General features: G+C 32.3%; 1 protein-coding gene across 1 annotated transcript in view; it reads left to right on the top strand.

Annotated features, from left to right (window-relative positions):
• The window catches only part of LOC133174919 (uncharacterized), an 81,507-nt gene that overhangs the window by 39,688 nt on the left and 22,124 nt on the right, over window positions 1-19,695 (top strand). Inside the window, exon 3 of the mRNA XM_061310010.1 lies at window positions 12,366-12,434. Coding sequence (XP_061165994.1) covers window positions 12,366-12,434 — 69 coding nt within the window. The remainder of the gene's footprint in view (window positions 1-12,365; window positions 12,435-19,695) is intronic.

The raw sequence follows: 19,695 nt of genomic DNA, 5'->3' as shown, positions 1-19,695 counted from the left end.
TTGGCCTTGGAAATATTTCTCTTCCTTGTTTTAGCTGATAACATCGGATAGACCTCTACAGATTGAGCCAACACTCATATTTGTATATCTAGCAAAGTATTTAAAGTCATATCCTCCTTCACTGCTCAGACTCAACTATCATTATTGAAAGAAGTTGAAAGAATTTTCCGGATCAGAGATCTAATTCTCATGTGAACTTTAACTTGTTATAACAATAGAACTTACCCCTAACTATATTGTTGGTTATGTGCAGAAATCTGATAAGCATGACCATTACGACACCAGTGAATTACTAATCTGCACTTTATCAATCGCTTTGTATTGGGTCGTAAAATATCTCTATAGCTATTTAAAAGGAAAAGCACTACACGTGCGGTATATTTGAATTCTAAAATGAACAGACCAGTTGAAATCAGAGGAGAATAAAATGTTTTCGCTGAAAAATGCTTTTCAAGACATTGCTGCAACAATGACAATTTTACATTGATTTGTTTCATTAACATGCATCCATTATCTCAAAAATTGTTTCATATTATTTACAACAAATTGAGCCATCTTCCTTGAAATTGCATGGGTGCACAAAGGTTGACGAGACCTTTGATCGTCTTTTTTTTTTACTTTCAAACTTAAAAACATGAAATATCTGGTCTATAACGGAAGAGATATAAATCTCTAAGTTTTACTTATACTTATATAGGGTTGGCAGAGACAAGCACTTTCTGAATGACATCTAGTGGCTTCTAGCAGTTTAAGTAATCCTTTTCCATGGATATATTATTATTAACAAACTGAGCCATCTTCCTTGAAATAGAATGAAAACATAAGGGTTGACGAGACCTTTGTACATCTTCTGGTTTACTTTCAAGCTTAAAACATCAAATATCTGGTCTATAACGGAAGAGATATAAATCTCTAGGTTTTAATTATACTTCAATAGGGTTGGCAGAGAAGCCAATCATCTATGAATGACATGTAGTAGCCTATAGCAGTTTATGGAATCCTTTTCTATGGATATACTGCTATCTATGAAGAACTCTATGGAAACCGTTTTCAATTTTTTTATACTGGCCATATACACATAGCAGTCTATATTTACCTTATTAGCTCTTAAACTTGAAAAGCTAACATTTTTCGTATTCAATCTTTATATGTTTTAACAGATACATTTATCGTGTTAAAATATTTGAGTTTAGTGGGAGAGGCATATATAAAATCTACTTAGATTTTATAAATTGTGTATTTAACTCATTCAATTATTAAAAAATAAAAGAATGAAAGACGTAATTTTACTTCAATAGATTTGTGCATTGAAGAGACTATGAGGACTTGGAGTGAAGCGTCAAAAAGCTGCAACTTGTTGGTATCCAACACATCTCTCAGTGTTGGTGTTCCTATTAAAGATATTCCTGTTCTCAAATACAAATCCTCTGCTCCGATTCACTGGATAGGGGCCACAGGAACATTCACTCCATGGTTTGAACTAGCAGGTAGTTTGATGTTTATTATAGATATTTATGATGGTTTAATTTTTTGTTGTACTTCAGTTCAGTTCATGTAGATTACATGATCAGTGCGTACTGGTCCCTGCTGACAAAGCAGGTAACAACATTGTCTTTGTTTGTAAGGCTCATTATATAAATTGTATTTCAGAAAACTGGGATTCAATTCTACAAGTAGAAATCCAACTTATACCCATAGCTCCCTTTCTAAGGAAGAAATTCTTCAAAATCATATGTCATTTTTCAATATTTTTAATATTCCAAACAGCCAAAATGAATTTGAATTACAATATCTATATTGGATTTCGAAACTTCACAAATATCTTTAAAAACAAAGATACAAGAATATAAGATAAGAAGATATATTTTAAAATCTCTATATATATAATATAAGATAAGATACAAGATATAAGAATGGTTATTTCCATTCTTATGTCGACACCATATATCCCAGTGATAAAAGATACCACAGAGTCTGACACATCTGTTTCATATTTGGATATTTTATTTGAAAAAAGACGTTAATGGTAATCTCAAAACCAAGCTTTATGATAAACGTGATGACTTTAACTTTTCAATCGTCAACTTCTCTTACTTATGCAGCAATATACCCTTATCACCTACATACGGGGTTTATATCTCTCATTTGATTCGATACTCAAGATCATGCTCTACGTATGAACAATTTCTAAAACGAGGTAAGTTTTTGACAAACAAGTTGATGAAACAAGAATATCAGCAGTATCGCTTAAATTCATCATTTCGTAAGTTCTATGGTCGATACAATGACTTTGTCAGCAAATGCAATCTATCATTAAGTCAAATGCTGATTGACTTTTTTCATACTAATTGTTCGGCCTTTATTTACACACTGAATTGTCGACGGGTATTTCTGTTATTTCCCATCATGACAAGGAGCACACAGCGGGTGTGACCTTCGGCAGGGGATGCTCACTCCTCGATGGCACCTGATCCCACCTCTGATGTCTTAGAGGTCCGTGTTTGCTCTGCTCCTATTTTGTAATGTTTAATGGACTTTTGAGCTCGAATACTGTTAGTTATCTCCACATATTTCCTTAAAGGAGCACATTTGTATCTAGGAACATATTAAACAAAAAACAAAGAAACAAAAACAAATGAGGCAGATAAAAAATCTTGCAGATGTAGAAAAAAAATTCTATTCAAACCTAAGATCCTTTGTTACTATCCAATAAATCCGATGGAAATGGGAACTAGTTCTAATTGTAATGGAGACCACTACAGATGTTCCCCAAACGCTCCCCCTACTGCCTTTGGGGCCCCATTCCCCCTTTGTTTCAACGAATTAAGCAAAACCTTTGTATTTTAGACGTTAAGAACTTATTTTGAAAAATAATTTGAAGAAATAACAATGCAAATATAGCACAGCGCTGTGAGTATAAGATTTATCGAGACCTAGAGATTTTGATAAATTTTCTTGAATTAATTTTAACTATTATATTTATTGTTTTCAGATTAAAAGAATTGAATGTTTACCGTCCCGATTTCTTAGGGGGTCATCTCAAATGTTGCTAAATTTTACTAATGGACCCTATGGGACCCTCTGTTGGTAAAGGGCCAAACTATCAAATTTTTCCCATATTTTTTGTATTCCTGTCCTAGAGATTTCTTTTTGAGCCAAGTACATGAAAGTTATTGTAAAAAGTCACCAAATTGAAATTTCTAAAAAGTTGTCCATATAGGTTGGTCTAGAAATTATTACAAACTTTATTTTTTCAACGCCCGATACCTCTAATAGTTCCATATTGTGTTATAAATATATATATATCGGTGCAGATGAATTATCGGCGCAGATGAATTATTTTGGTAAAAAAAATTAGCAATGTTTAAATCGCTAGTATCTTTCCAATAATGTTCTGTCAACAGTTTTTAGTATGATATCCATGGTCGTCTTAAATATAAAGCGAGTCCTGCGTTATTCTTCAGCGTCATGTATTGTTTACAAAATCGGAAAACAGTGACGTCGTTAGAGCCATTTCAGCGGTTTTTCCTAATTATTGTCGCAAAAGCACAATTTCAGACCCATAGGCGTTACAGATAATGTTAATTTTGTACTAAAATCACAATATTTGGGAAAGGTGTAATGCCTCACATACGACTGCATGAAATTAAAAGCTGCGAAAATTCATGCGCACATGAATTAGATTCGGTCTCGTTAAGTACACGTGCAAGTACACGATTTCTAAAATTACCATTTACATGTACAGAATCTGATAGAATGCCATGATAAAAAGCTCCATTTTAAATTTCAAAAAATTTCTCTGAAAACATAGAAAGTTACAGCAACATTAATATTAAGCCATCAGATCAGCGTGCATTCATGTCCTCATACTGTAAAACGAGAAAATATGGCTCACTACTAATTTTAGCACATTTGGTGCAAGCGCCAATGAACGCTAAATTTATTTTGCGCAAACTGATTTCTAAATATTAATCTTTTTTGTGTGGAATATGTGGAGATAACTAACAGTATTCGAGCTCAAAAGTCCATTAAACATTACAAATAGGAGCAGAGCAAACACGGACCTCTAAGGCATCAGAGGTGGGATCAGATGCCATCGAGGAGTGAGCATCCCCTGCTGATCGGTCACACCCGCTCCCTGACACGATCGGGAAACAACGGAAATTCCGTCGACAAATCAGTGTGTAAACAATGGCCTAACAATTAGTATGAAAAAAGTGAGTCAGCTTTTGACTTAATGATAGATTGCATTTGCTGACAAAGTCATTGTATCGACCATAGAACTTACGAAATGATGAATTTAAACGAGACTGCTGATATTCTTGTTTCATCAACTTGTTTGTCAATAATTTACCTCGTTTTAGAAATTGTTCATACGTAGAGCATGCTCTTGCGTATCAAATCAACTGAGAGATATAAACCCCGTATGCAGGTGATAAGGGTATATTGCTGCATAAGGAAGGGAAGTTGACGAATGAAAAGTTAAAGTCATCACGTTTATCATAAAGCTTTGTTGTGAGATTACCATTAACGTCTTTTTCAAAAAAATATCCAAATATGAAACAGATGTGTCAGACTCTGTGGTATCTTTTATCTCAAGATCACTGGGATATATCGTGTCGACATAAGAATGTTCAAAGCAATCACTTTAGTACATGTAAACTGGATAATGCGATTACATAATGTCGTAGGGTCGCTGTATATTTATTTAGTATGGACACACTCGCACTTGTAAAACGTAGGATCGATCGATAATGTTCTCCAAATTATAAATCAATTAAACTATTGTAAGTTGTTATTGTGCTTGCAACAACGCGGAAATACCTATGTACGATGTTATTGTATTTGCGTGCGTGACTGACCACAAAATCAAATACAGGCGTAGGTCAAAGGAAAAAAAATATCACATTTATATATTCTAAATGACAAGCGCAAGCACTAAAATTTATTTGCGCCAATGCATTCCCACTTGCAATTGCGCAAAAATAATGTATGCCACAAATTTTCTCGTTTTACAGTATTCATTATTGATGATTGAATGATGAAGGAACTTGTATTATTCATAATTACTCTGAATTTCATCTATTAAGATTGTTAGAGATACTAACAACCTTAGTCAATCAGATTTCAACACAAGTGCTTGTGCGTATTTCTAGATTTCTCACATATATATCCTTATAGTGCCTTATAGCATATGCCAATGTCTTAAATTTCAAAGAATTATATTGAATAGTAAGAGAGATTCAACCAATAAAGTATTATCCAATCAGATTTCAGTACACGTGTATGCATCTCCTTGCATTCAATTTTGATGGTATCATATTGTAGGAACCCATTATACATATCATTTTACATTATACATATCATTATACATATCATAAATTTATTTCAAAGGATTATCTCCCTCATGCATAGCTCTGATCCTTCGACGTATTTGGCTCCAGTCTTTGGCACCCCTTTTTTCAGCTCTTCCAAGTCTTTTTTACTTAAACATTTTGGATTTCGGCTTGAGCATCACTGAAGAGACACAATTTGTCAAAATGCGCATCTGGTGCATCAAAATTGGTACCGTATATGATTTACATCTATATTCTAAATTTCATTCTGTTTGTTGAAAACTAAAAAAGGTATAGCCATTTAAAGTTTCAGTCAATCAAATTGCAGAACACGTGTATGCGCGTTTTTTTTTTAAAGAATTTCTGTATACAACATATTGCAGAACTTTATAATATATACCTATAACTTATATTTCCAAGGATTTTGTCAAATAACAAGGAAGATATTGAGATTTTTGTTTCAGCCTATCAGAGCGAAGCGCATGTGCATGCGCGTCAGTTCATGCTAATTTGACCATATCATCTTGTTTAATCTACTACATGTAATATATCTTTATGCTTTGAGTTTCAAAGCATTTCATAAAAAATATAAAAGCTATGGCTATATTAAGTATATCAGTCATATCACTCATTGCACGCGCACACACGTGCATGCATGTGCGTGCGAAATGACATTCGTTCCGTACATCTACACAAAATGCCTGCTAGTCCTAAGAAGTTTAATTTGAATTGGATGAGTAATTTCCGAGAACACTCACAGACAAAAAAGTACCGGAGAAGAAATTTTGAAAAAAAAAAATATTTTCCCAAACTTCGTTTGGGGAAAATAAGATGCTCTTTATTTCATCTTTATCAAATCTGATCTCAGTTTGAAAGGTAGTTGAGCTATTGAAAACTCCATAGCTTTCTTGCTACTGAGCAAAACTTGGTCATACGTATTTGTTGTTACAAAAAGTTTCCAAGCCCTTAAAAGATGAAATTGCTCTATATTTACATCAATGTGAATATTTTTAAAGCTTTTTTTTCTAGGGTGCAGCCTATATTATTACTTTCCATTCAATAAGAAATTGATGTCCAGTTCAAAACTTGGACATATTGCTCAATGTCATCAAATATGTGCAAACTGGAGAAACAGCGGTAGCTACAAGGAATTTGGAATAAACGTAAGTGTTTTCACGTAAGAAAGGGTAATATTAAAAAGTTACGACTCGATTTTTGTTCTTGGTGTTTAATTCACACTAAAATTAATTTACACTTTATTTAATATTACTAAGAGTGAAATCATATTCTTTCTTCAAATTTTATTTTATTTTTTTTTTTATAAAGTAAAATAATATCACTTAATCCTTTAAAATTCCACGCAGATGGCGATTATAAAAGCTTTGAAATGTGTATTTATCAACACCACGAGCACATCTACAACGACTCCGGTGTTTTTATTAAGACCTATTCTACACTTCTTCATGCAAAGATGCAATTTTTTATCGAGAAACTCATCTTCCAATTTATATATTATATTGAATAGATATAAGCTTTGAAATCTTACTTCACGTTTGAAAATTAACACAATCGAGTTGAACACTTATTTTTCAAAACTGCAATGTCTTTTTAATTACTTTTACCTGTTAAAATTATCATTTGATTTTGAATATTGTTAATTATTCAGCATATAAAATCATTCTAATTTTTAAAATTTATTTGCGAATTTTATAACATTTAGTAATAGATAAGAGTTTTTGCATAATTATGCGATCTGCGTGACCTCACAATAGCCATATCAGCTTCCAAGACTGCATTATGGAGATCTGAAGGGCTGATATGAATACTTCATATCTCTTGTAGACAAAACCTTAAACAACAGTATATGTGATAAAACACCTAGTTTTTCGTTCACATTCTCTGTGGAAAAATTGTATTACATTTTAAATTGTGGCCTTCAACTCTGCATTCAGATAAATTGATGGTGTTTTATCAATAAACAAAAGTTACTTCTATTCATATGTTAACTCGATATTTCCCAGTGAACTCGAACTAAAATACTGTCACATCTGTTTCATATTAGGATGTTTTACTGACTATAGGCAAAATGGCTAACTATTCCGCTATCACCCGCATATGGTGGTTACATTTCCCAACTTATTCGTTACTCAACAGCATGCTCTGAGTACGATCATTTTTTTATAAAAGCAGGCTTCTGACAGATAAGTTGATGTTACATTGGATTTCAACAACCTCGTTTAAAGTCAGCATTTCGTAAAATTCTATGACCGTTATAATGATTTTGTTAGCAGATATAACCTATCATCTGGTCGTATTTTGACCGATGTAGTTCATATCAATTGGTCGCCCGCATGGCGCAGTTGTGAGAGCGTGGCGGAGTGGCGAGTGCCGAGGTCCAATTTGCAGCCCTCCATCGGAAGATGGTGTAGTCTCAATATGTGTGAACAATTCTAGAACGGACGATAAACAAACAAACAAATCATACACACTGTTAGGGTTTTGAGATCACCTGAGTCACTCAGGAGACCTTTAGCTATCCGTTTTTGTCCGTCGACGTTTGTCGTTCATTTGAACATTTTTAGCTTCTTCTCTGAAACCACGGAACCAATTTCAACCAATTTTGGCATATAGCATCTATGGGTGAAGGGGAATAAAAATTGTGAATTACATTGTCCCTGTCCCCTCCTGGGGCCTGAGGGGTGCAGTTTGAACCGCCAAAATTAATGCAATCTTTAAAAATCTTCCTTTTCCCCTGGACTTCAAGCAGTCAAACTGGTGGTATGATTGTAATAATAATATAGCCCTCTACCCAAATTGTGAAATTCATGGCCCAAGGATCAGGGATTTAGGTGCCAGGGCTGGGCTATATAGATCATATAGTGAAAGTGCATTATTTCTTTGAATATCTTCTCTTCTTCTGGGTATTAAACCGATAAACTAAGTGCTGGTTATAATGAAGAAGGGTGTCTCTTCCAAAATTTTGAATTTCATGGACCCAGGGTCAGGGGTTTTGGTGTAAGAGTGGGGCTTGATTATATAGTACAATGCATTATTTATTTGAAATTATTCTCCTCTGCTCCTGGTTAAACCGATAAACTAAGTGCATGGTTATGAAGGAAAAGGGCGTCTCTTCCAAAATTGTAAATTTCATGGCCCCTGGATTAGGGGTTCTGATGTTAGGGCGGGGCTCTAATGATTTTAAAGTGAAAATGCATTCATTCTTGAAAAATCTTCCCCTCTGTTCCTGAGTATGAAGCCGATGAACTAAGTACGTAGTTATAATGAGGAAGCTTGCCTCTTCCAAGGCTATGAATTTCATGGCCCCTGCGTTCGGGGTTCTAGTGCTCTAATGATTATATCGTGAAAATGATTAATTCTTTGAAAATTTTCTCCTCAGTTCCTAGGTATTAAGCGGAAGAATTAAGTACATGGTTAGGATGAGGAAGAGTGCCTCTTCCAAAATTGTGAAAGATAAAGCCCAAGTGTCAGGGGTTCCGTTGGGAGGGGATGTTTATTTATTATATACTGAAAATGAATAAAGCTTTGAAAATGTACTCCTCTGCTCCTTGGTGTTAAGCAAACAAACCTAATGCATAGTTATAATGAACAAGAGCGCCTCTTCCGAAATTGTGAATTTCATGATCCCTGGGTCAGGGTTTCTTGTATTTGGGTGGGACTCTAGTGATTATATAGCAAAAACGCATTAATGCTTTGAAGATTTTCTTCTCTGTCCCTGAGTATTAAGCAAACAAACTAAATCCAATAATAAAAATGTAAATATATAAATATAATCATAAGTAAATGTGCCTTTTCTTTGCTCCTTGGTATCTAGGAGTCAAACAGAGTACAAAATTGTAATAACTGAAGCAAATGAGAGCTACTCCCCTTGGCTAAATTATTTTAATCAAGAAATCCTTATGTATTATTGCTGTAAGCAGTATAAACGATTGACATAAAAATTATTTATGTTGCAAAGGGCCAATGTACGTATAAACGATTGACATAAAGATTATTTATGTTGCAAAAGGGCCAATGTACTGAGGTTTACATGTGTGACAATTGAAGAGTTATTGAGAGGTAAAGTGATGGTTGGCAAGAGACTGCATAAAGTTGTTTAATACTTTATCACAGTGAACAAGTGATCACAGAGAGCCAGGGTGACTATAGGACATGTGGTAGTTAGTGGCAAATAGCCACGTTGTATAGCCAAGTCTCTTTATGTACCTAATTGTAGCAGTAGGCAAATGACAAAAACATATATGTATATATTGAATACTTTACACACTTGGTAAATGTCTATTGTATTTGTATATTTTGCATTTTGGATACTTACTACTCCTGGGCACCAAATCCCACCTCCGGAATTTCCCGGGGTCCGTGTTCATGCTTTGTTCACAGATATGTTTTGTTTGTAGTTTTTTGTTTGTTTGTTTGTTTGTTTTTTAAAATCCTTGGGTGTTCCTTATCTTCACCTTTTACATTACTGTAATTAAGCCAGTCAGTGATTATCAATTTTATTTGTGCAGGTACATGTGCGCTCTATATTATTACTAAGTATTAATAAATATAATAAAACATACCCTTTTCCGTATCACACACTGTATTAACCCTCGACCAATATCAGCCCTAGGGTCTTCGGCACATTTGCCATTTTTGAATATACACAGGTAAAAATTGTAAAGCCCAGTAACACTGTCTTCAATTTTTGTAAAATACTTTGTGTTTTCATTGCGAAATTATATTAAGAAAATATTGATTTTTTTCAATAATCCTAAAGTGAAGATAGTTGTTTAATATGTCTTTTTCCTGATGTTTATTTATATTATTTTACCTTGTATACATGTTTGGTAAAGTGCATCGCCAATCTCATACTTTACCCTCGCCCCTTCCCCCCCCCCCCCCTTCAACTTAAAAAATTTTGAAAGTGTAACGTGTATTATTTTGTAGACATTAATATCGCTCAACAAGTTCTGTTCTTATTAGGAGGTTAAAGAGATATAATTTTCAATTCACTTATGGGGAGTTGTATGGAAAGTAGATGAGTTCTTTAATGTTTAAGAATCTTAGTATATATAAGTTTTTTTTGTATGTTGTTTAACGTCCTTCTCGAGAATTTTTCACTCATATGGAGACGCCACCACTTACCGGTGGAGGGCTGCAAATTTTAACCTATTCTCGGCATTCAGGGCCATTGAACAGTGAGAGGTCTTTTTCGTACCAACACCTACTGCAACACAGAACCTCGGTTTATACAGTCTCATCCGAAGGACTGGTCTCAACGTCCCTCGGTGGGATTCGAACCCGCGACGTAAGGATCTACTTCTTACTCCGCGAATTTAGAGCAAACGCTCTAACCACTGCGCCACGCGGGTGGCTAGTGTACATAAGTGGGAACATTAGTGTGTACCTCTTCAGTCAAAGGATAAAAAAGTAAATACATAGAAACACACTAAGATTTTGCATGGCACAATTTCATATCTCAAATACATTTGTTCCTTCGTCTGATTATCTGATATAGAAGGAGTAACAAAAAACCCTATCACATTCCCCTTGTTAATTCCATCATCGAGGTAGAGACCAAAAGTTGGAGAGAAAGATATTCTCTTTTGATTAAAATTTTCAAGGTGAAAAAATATTGTGCAAGAGTTTATACCGATTTGGATACTTTTGCATTGTGAAAGAAACTTAAACAAGATTTCATACGTTATTGCAGAAAACGCATTGCGTTTGCAGAGAGGATTTAAGAGTAAAATTGAATTTCACTGAAAACAAGCCCTGCAATTCACAAAATTCAATAAACTTCGAGAATGACATAATCGGAACTGGTGACGATCAGAGAACGAGAAGTTATGTATTTGCCTGGTATAGGAAAGTCAAAGTTACCAATGAAATAGGTAAAGCTGCAATTCATTGCAAAAATAATCTTTACTAATTCAACATAAATTTCTTTCCTATCGTTATTTATAAACAAAAAAATAAAAAGTAGTTTATCACATATACAAATTAATCATCTTATTAAAAAAAGAAGGATTTTTACTTCTTTTTTTTTTTACTAACAAGATTCAGGAACATTTACTCAAGCATAATCTTTTTCACTTTTTACTGAATTATTGTTATTTTGCCTAAAATGCTGATGCACAACTTCATTTCTTAAGTTATATTTTTGGTGAATTTATGAGTAAAGTGTGACTTTCTGCATGTCAAATACAAACGAAGCAACAATGTGCTATTTCTTCTAAAATTTAGATACAAAACACACGTACATACAAAACGTACGTAAAATACTTTTGAAGCTTGGGAAATTAAGTCAACTTCACTCCTGAAAACGCCTCTGATATCAATTCTATAGTATGTATATTTGAGACTCTTTATTGCAGTTTTAAGCATGAATAAAAGCTGGATTCTTATTCTGAAAAAAAAGATAGGCATAAGAACACATACCAAGTCATAATCAGATTTGTAAGCGCATGAAGTTTGGTATCTTCGTGTGTTCTGATTGATTTTGAGCTTTTAACGACTTATATATGTACATCATTTTCGGCCGCTCTCTGTAAAGATATTTGTAGAGTTTTTTCCCTCGTGTCTTCACAACGGAAAGGGGTAAATACCTTTGGTAATGCCAGTTTTATTGATGTCAGGAAGTTTATCACTTGATGGCCAAATTGTTAGATTAATACCAAATATATATATAAAAAAACTCTTCCAATACAAATATTGATTTAAATTACTTTATTATACTTCTCTTTCAATCTTATTTACTTTTAATTTGATTCCTATGTAAGATATAAGAGGTATAATTAACTAATTTTCCTAATTAGAAATTTTTCACATATACGAAGATTTTACCAAGTTACCAAGAGTATAAAATGTGCTTAATTATAGCTTGTAATCTGCGCATATATATATATATATATATATATATATATATATATATATATATATATATATATATATATATATATATATATATATATATATATATATATATTATTGTTGTTATTGTTTTAAGAAAAAAATCTCTCCTCACAGATGAGACATTAGGCGAGTGTCTGCTGAAGACAAACGAAGGATATAAGACGTATCCTTGTGATTCAGCAGGTTTGTCATGTCGATATCAAATGGCTCTTCTAGTCAATATGTCTGAATTGGAAGAAATGCACCTTTACAATTTCGTTGTTAGATATTACACAGCGTACATGGATACAAAAGCATCGAAATGAGATATATAATAACAATCTTTCAAGATGGACCCCGTATGTTCGACGACTGATTATAAGCTGGAAGAAAGGTACGAACTCAGTATTATCTTGAAATCTCGTACATCTTATGTACACAATACCATACCAAAACCATAACTCTGATTTGCATGGGTATTTTTATACCTTACATGCATTGCAAACACATCACCATCAGTAAAAAAAAATAAGTCATTTTTATCACCTTTCAAGATAAAAATGTCTAGGGTTTATTTTTTCCATTCTTCAACTTGAGTGTCGTAACTTCTGGTGCTCAAACAATTGAAGTATCGTGTAGCTTATGCCCCTTTAAAGTCACAGATAAAGTGAAAAAGTGCACAAATAAGGGGTAGTATTTTTAGGATCATCGTCATTGTAACAGAAAGAAAATATGTTCTGCTCTAGGAGTTGTGTCAAGGCCATGATTCATCATAATATTTAATACATTCCTAAAAAATACATGTAGTTTATTTTTATAATTTTGTTTAGCTTATGATTATTATTGATGGTCAAAAATAAAAAAGGTCAAGAACTTTATAGCTGTTCAAAAAAAAAGTCATATATTTGAATTTGATTCTCCACAGATTGAGTTATATTACAGTGCCTTAAGATCATATCCTAAAAGTCAAAAGTATTTAAAGCAATGTAGCTAAAACATTGCAGGACATTTTATTTACAAACTGATAAAGAAGGGTAATATAATACCTAACCAATTATTATTTCTGCCTAAACAATTTGTCATGTTGTTAAATTATGGACAAAGATAAAATATCATGCCACTGTGACTTCTCAGTTAAAACTTTGTCAAACATTTTAATCTATAACTGTATTCAAATATCGCTTGTTACTTTATTCAATTTGTGTTTTTACTTAAAGTATATTTCATGAATTCATATCATGAATATATTTCAAATGTCAGAGTCACTTTTTTCCTGTTTTCAATTGACTTAGGTCCTATTTATATTTAAGAACCTTCTAATGTTCAATTTTATGCTTTATACATTTTTGAAAACTATTTAAGTTTTCCTACTTTAATTGGGATTTAATAAGTATAGGAGATGAAAGGGTCATTCAGCAATCCATTATATAATAAACATTTTACTTATCGCACAGATTCTTGAATTATTGTTTATCTTTTACAATTCTGATTGTAAATCTGAACAGATTAAATAAGATCATTATGAAACGGTTTAGAGTTATTTCCCTTTGCTATTTTTTTTCTAATCAAGAAATCATTGTATATAATTTAATTAACTGGTTATTTGATTAAATGAAAATACATGAAAGAACGTTATATATATAAAAACAAAATAAAAATGAATGTATGGTTAAGAACATTCATTCTTATAAAACCTGGGCAGACCAAGTACATGTCCGATCCCAAGGAGATCCTCATTACAATTATGCCAAACTAAATATTAATATTGTTTAGAGTTTAAAATGATAAACGTTAAACAAATTGAAATTACTCACATGACAAATGACACCCCCACCCCCTCTGCTCTCACTTTGAATTGTTTTCTTAAACTGTGAAGTTTATGACTGTTCGTTATTTTTCATTTCATTTAAACACTATCGTATTTAACATTTTACATATTTCGACCAGATAGCAGTGCTGAACAGAACGTTTCAGTATGTATCGGAGTCCGTAACCAGAATGGATTTTATGAACCTCTGCCTCTACGCTGTAACGAGACTCATACCTCCATATGCAAGAATGTTGACTTAACGACAGGTTACTATAAAATCTTGTCTCTTACGTTTTCATAAATTTTTAAAGCCCTTTCAAAAAACAATTAAGAATGAAGGAAGAAATATAAATAAACAACAAAAAAAGAACATACCAAGAAAGAAAAGAGAAGAAAGAAAACAAAATATCCCCTAAAAATCAAAAAGAAAATTTAAAAAATCAACCAAAAACTTATAATGATACTTGATATTCTTGGTGTGTACTTTACTGCATGTATATCCTGTTCATTGAGAACGTCTTCCTGGTGTTAATAAAGATTAAATATTTTTAGAAATTGCGAATAGTTGATATACTGTATTTTATTTCTAATATAGATACGGAAACTAACTTCATATTAATGATATGTAGTTACTCCTGAAATATATAAGAAATAGTTAAAGAAAAAAAAAGAAATATGTCGGGCATGCGTGCGCTACGAACACAATGTTTTATTTAATATTTTGAACATTGATGAAAGAGTCTGAATAATTACAGAACCAATTGTAATAATGAATCTACTTAATTATTTGCAATGCTACATGTGAACTATCACGAATGATAAGGTTTTTTTTCAGTGGGAAATTATTACTAGATACATTTGTAGATGTAGATCGTCAACTTCCCTTATTTATGCAGCAACATACCATTATCACCTACATATGGAGTTCATGCCTCCCAGTTGGTTCTATACATAAGAGTATGTTGTACTTATGAAAAATTTCTAAAACGAGGGAAGCTAATGACAAATAAGTTGATACCAGAATATCAACAGTCCCGTTTAAAGTCAACATTTTGCAAATTCCCTGGTTAAAACAATTACCTTGTTAGCAAATACGATCTATTGTTAAGTCGAATGATGACTGAATTTTCCCCCACAGATTGTAAGACTATTGTTTTCACACTGAATTGTCTACGGATTTTTCCGTTTGTCCGATCATGACAAGGCCCTAACAAAAAAATACTATAGTAAACTATAGTTAACTATAGTTTACTATAGTTAACTATAGTACCAAAGTAAAAACTTTGGAACTTTGATTTACTATAGTAAAAACTTTGGAACTTTGATTTACTATAGTGAAAACTTTGGAACTTTGATTTACTATAGTAAAAACTTTGGAACTTTGATTTACTATAATGAAAACTTAGGAACTTTGATTTACTATAGTAAAAACTTTGGAACTTTGATTTACTATAGTGAAAACTTTGAAACTTTGATTTACTATAGTGAAAACTTTGGAACTTTGATTAAGCACGATAAATCCCGTGGAATTATGTTTTTGATTCCCATTTTTACATTTTATGATATTTGAAGTTTAAAAAATCTTGAAAGCGTTAGAGAACATTTTAAAATCCTGACTCCTCCCCTAAAAGAATTACGTTCAAGATATGGATTTTAATGTAAAGTTTGTCGCTTGCGCCGATAAATAAGCAATATTTATTTCTATGTATTTAATTTTAATGTTATGCAGACGTCACGGAAGTCTTATTTATGGAGAAAAAATAATATATTATAAAAAAGCGTGTCATTTAGAATTAAAATATCTGCTTCATCAACTTCAGTCAACATGTATTTTTTAAAAAAAATTATTAATGTAAATATTGCATTCGAATTAACTACTTTGTTTATTTAAAAAAAGATTTACAACAAAAACCAGCCTCAACCAACCCCATAAACACCCCATCCTCGAAAACGGCTAAATAATCAAAAAGAATTAATAAAAATACATAAGTTGTTAAACAAATGAAAAAAACTTTGAAACTTTGATTAAGTATAGGGAAAACTTTGAAACTTTAATTAACTATATAGTAAAAACTTTGGAACTTTGATTTACTTTAGTAGAAACTTTGGAACTTTGATTTACTATAGTGAAAACTTTGGAACTTTGATTTACTATAGTAAGAACTTTGGAACTTTGATTTACTATAGTAAAAACTTTGGAACTTTGATTTACTATAGTGAAAACTTTGGAACTTTGATTTACTATAGTGAAAACTTTGGAACTTTGATTTACTATAGTAAAAACTTTGGAACTTTGATTTACTATAGTAAAAACTTTGGAACCTTGATTTACTATAGTGAAAACTTTGGAACTTTGATTTACTATAGTTAACTATAGTAAACTATAGTTAACTATAGTTTACTATAGTATTTTTTTGTTAGGGGGAGCACGTGGCGGGTGTGACCGGTCGACAGGGGATGCTTACTCCTCCATGGCACCTGAGTCACATCTGCAGTTTTTTTTTTAGGTCCGTGCTTTCTCTGCTACCAATATGTATTGTTCCAATAGAGTATTGAGCTTGATTCTGTTCGTTATTTTCATATTTCATGGTAATGTTTTAACAAGAAACTTTTTGAAAAACGGATCACAACAAAACGTCAAGTACATATATAATTTACAACCGTAATGATACGTATTCTCTTTGTAGAATATTGGAGTATTAAGTTATTCAAATGGATCTGAAAGATCACAATTGTTAATTTTTCAGCCATTCTATTTTAATGGCGATTTAATAAACTAGAAAATCCCAAGAAAAGACTGCAATCGAGGCACAAGCGTGTGAAAATCATGCGCAAATCTTAATAGAACTGTTCAGAGACCGTTTTTTGTAGCATTGCATATAAACTTTGCTGCGTTTCGTACAATCACGAAGCGTTTCGTGTAAAATAAATCAAGACAAAAAAGAAGAAATCTTAGACAAACCATAAAAGAAAGAAATAAAGTTGCATTCAGAAACTCCTTCTTGTAAAGATAATTTCTATTCTATTTACGCACTTTACTACCATATGTATGGCCTGTACATTTCGTACCTCTACAGATTTAATAGTTTTATAATTTATAATTTGAATAGCTGATTTATTACATTTTCAACAGTGAAATACTGTAATTTATTTATTAAATAAAAGTGATATTCCGACACAGTGTGAAAGGATATCAAAATGGTATTCTCACAGTGTGATACTATCAGAAGTGCGGCAAAACTCTAGATTTTTCTTCACATCACGAAGAGTGTTTTAAAAACCTCTCTTGCTTGTTATATGATAGAGAGAGTAAATGAATCATCCTGACAGAGACTAAAACTGCCAAAGTTTCTCCAAATATATTGTTAAAAATCCATGTTTACAATGTTTTTCAATCTCGCAATCGCTTAGCTATGACGTCTCAGCCGCTTAACTATGACACCGTGTTACGAAAAGACAGAATGAAAGGGAAAATCAAAGAAAATGGAATTTATTTCACTCTTGAGACAGGATTTTTTTTTAAAATTTTCACTCGTGCTTTGCAGTCGTGAAAATATACTGAAACGCAAAAGAAACGCAACATCATATTTAAGGGGTAAATATTACATATAGGATATAATTTTGTATCTAAAATGTAAGGACTTCTTCAATTTTGTTAATATCGGTAATTTAACAATTGAATGATTTTCATACCATTACCGGAAGTTAGGTTTGAGTCTGCTTAACAAATATCAGAAATTGCATGTTTAACAAAATATTTCGCAATGATATGGGGTTTTAAGGTATTGTATCTGTTTATCATAAGTAAATCAGCAATGTTCCGAAAAATAAATTCCCCTATCTTTTCTGTAAGCGATGCCAAGGCTTCCTGAAAATGACTTAAGTAGGCATTTACATTGCTCTAGCTGGAGAATCTCAAAATAAAGGTGATGGAGAGTTGCAGATGCAAATATGACCAACATCACGCCTCAACAGTCTCTTACGTATCATTAGCATGAATGACATTCCTTGGACCGGAAGTCCAAGGGCTACTATACTGCGCATGGCTAGAGAAAATTCGACCTCATAATCTGAAAAACAGGCATTTAAAAATGGCAAAGAATATTTCTTTCGCTCAGATCTCGAGATTGATTGACCTATTGCATCGTAGAAATCAAGCTGCAATTGTTGTGCATGGCTGACTTGCACGCTGTAATTGAATGGCCGGGGTTGGGGGGTGTTTTAACAGTCATGTGTTACTTTCTAAAGTTAAAAGATAATCATTTAACATTTTCATCAAATCTTTAATGTTTTCAAATCAAGTTTTACCTAAGTGTATTCAATTTTGAAAATCATTAGACAGAAAATTCAAATGTTTGTAGATTACTGCCTGTTGCGTTTCTTTTGCGTTTCAGTATATTAAAAACTGCTATCCCACTCGTGAAAAAATTCAATATTCATCTACAAAACATTGACTCTATATATTTTATATTTAGGTACATATTTTTTTATATATAGGTACATCTATATATTTAATATGTAAGTAAAAATACAGTTCGGACAACAGTATCTAATTTTGAAATAGGCAGAGGTCAAGCAACGGTTGTTCACCAGATAGAAGGTTAATTATTGTCAGAACGACAATGTTATTATACACACTACATACTTTGTCGCATTCTTTTTTTTTTCCAGTTTATAAATAAAGAGGGCTCTCTTTATATTCTTACATCTACAATTAAATATAAAATATAATTTTTGGTAAGCAGTTATGGACCCGAACAAATAGAAAGGTGTTCCTCCTCGAGTTTATATGGAATGTAGAAATAGAAATATTGACTTTGTTATCTATGGAAAAAATCGTACAGTCAAGACTCACACTTAAAATGAAATGCATTACTTAGATTTTCTTTTAATTTTTTTTTACTGAATGTATATTTTATTCATAATATATCTCTTCGATGATAAATAATAAATAATTTCTAAAACTTAATAATTCATTAAGTTTTAACACAGATACAACTTCACCGCATACCACACATTCCGATCTCAGATCATCTATGGGACACACGATATTCGTGCACCACATAACATCTACTACTCCCTTTAATCGGCAGAACGACCTTGACGGTAAAAATACCTCCTAACTACTTTTTCCAGAAACTATTTTTTCACAATGTTTCAATGGAGAAATTTCTCTTTTCGTTTCTTTTGTCTTTATCTGCTTATACATGTAATTATACATGATATGTATTAAATTGATTTATGTTATAAACATAAGAAACAACATGCTCTGCTTTAAAGTTAGCCTTTCATGCTCCACAGATTTCATGCATCGTATTTTATCGGATATTACATTTTATCCCATGTTTACCCCTTTATCCCGAGGATATGACTCACTGGATAATTTTTTCATATTCCACAGTAGAGTGCAGTTGTGACTTCACAATGGTTTTTGCGTTAGCGTGATGAAGTAAAATAAAGTGGAGTCCTATATAAAACAGTGTAAAACATTGCTTGTGAAGTATTAAACATGGGATAAAAAGAATCTCCCATGATTTGTAGTTGGAGCCAAGGCTCGGGGATAAAAAAAAAGCACACAACTCGTTGGATAAAAATCATATCCAGCTACAAATCATGGGAGATCCTATATATAATAATAAAGTTCATTTAATACAA

The sequence above is a fragment of the Saccostrea echinata genome, unplaced genomic scaffold (genome assembly GCF_033153115.1).
Source record: "Saccostrea echinata isolate AGI-Se365-2 ecotype Australia unplaced genomic scaffold, CSIRO_AGI_Sech_v1 ptg000060l, whole genome shotgun sequence".
Classification (NCBI taxonomy): domain Eukaryota; kingdom Metazoa; phylum Mollusca; class Bivalvia; order Ostreida; family Ostreidae; genus Saccostrea; species Saccostrea echinata.
The sequence above is the reverse complement of the archived record's forward strand: the minus strand, read 5'-3'. Positions and strand labels throughout refer to the sequence as shown.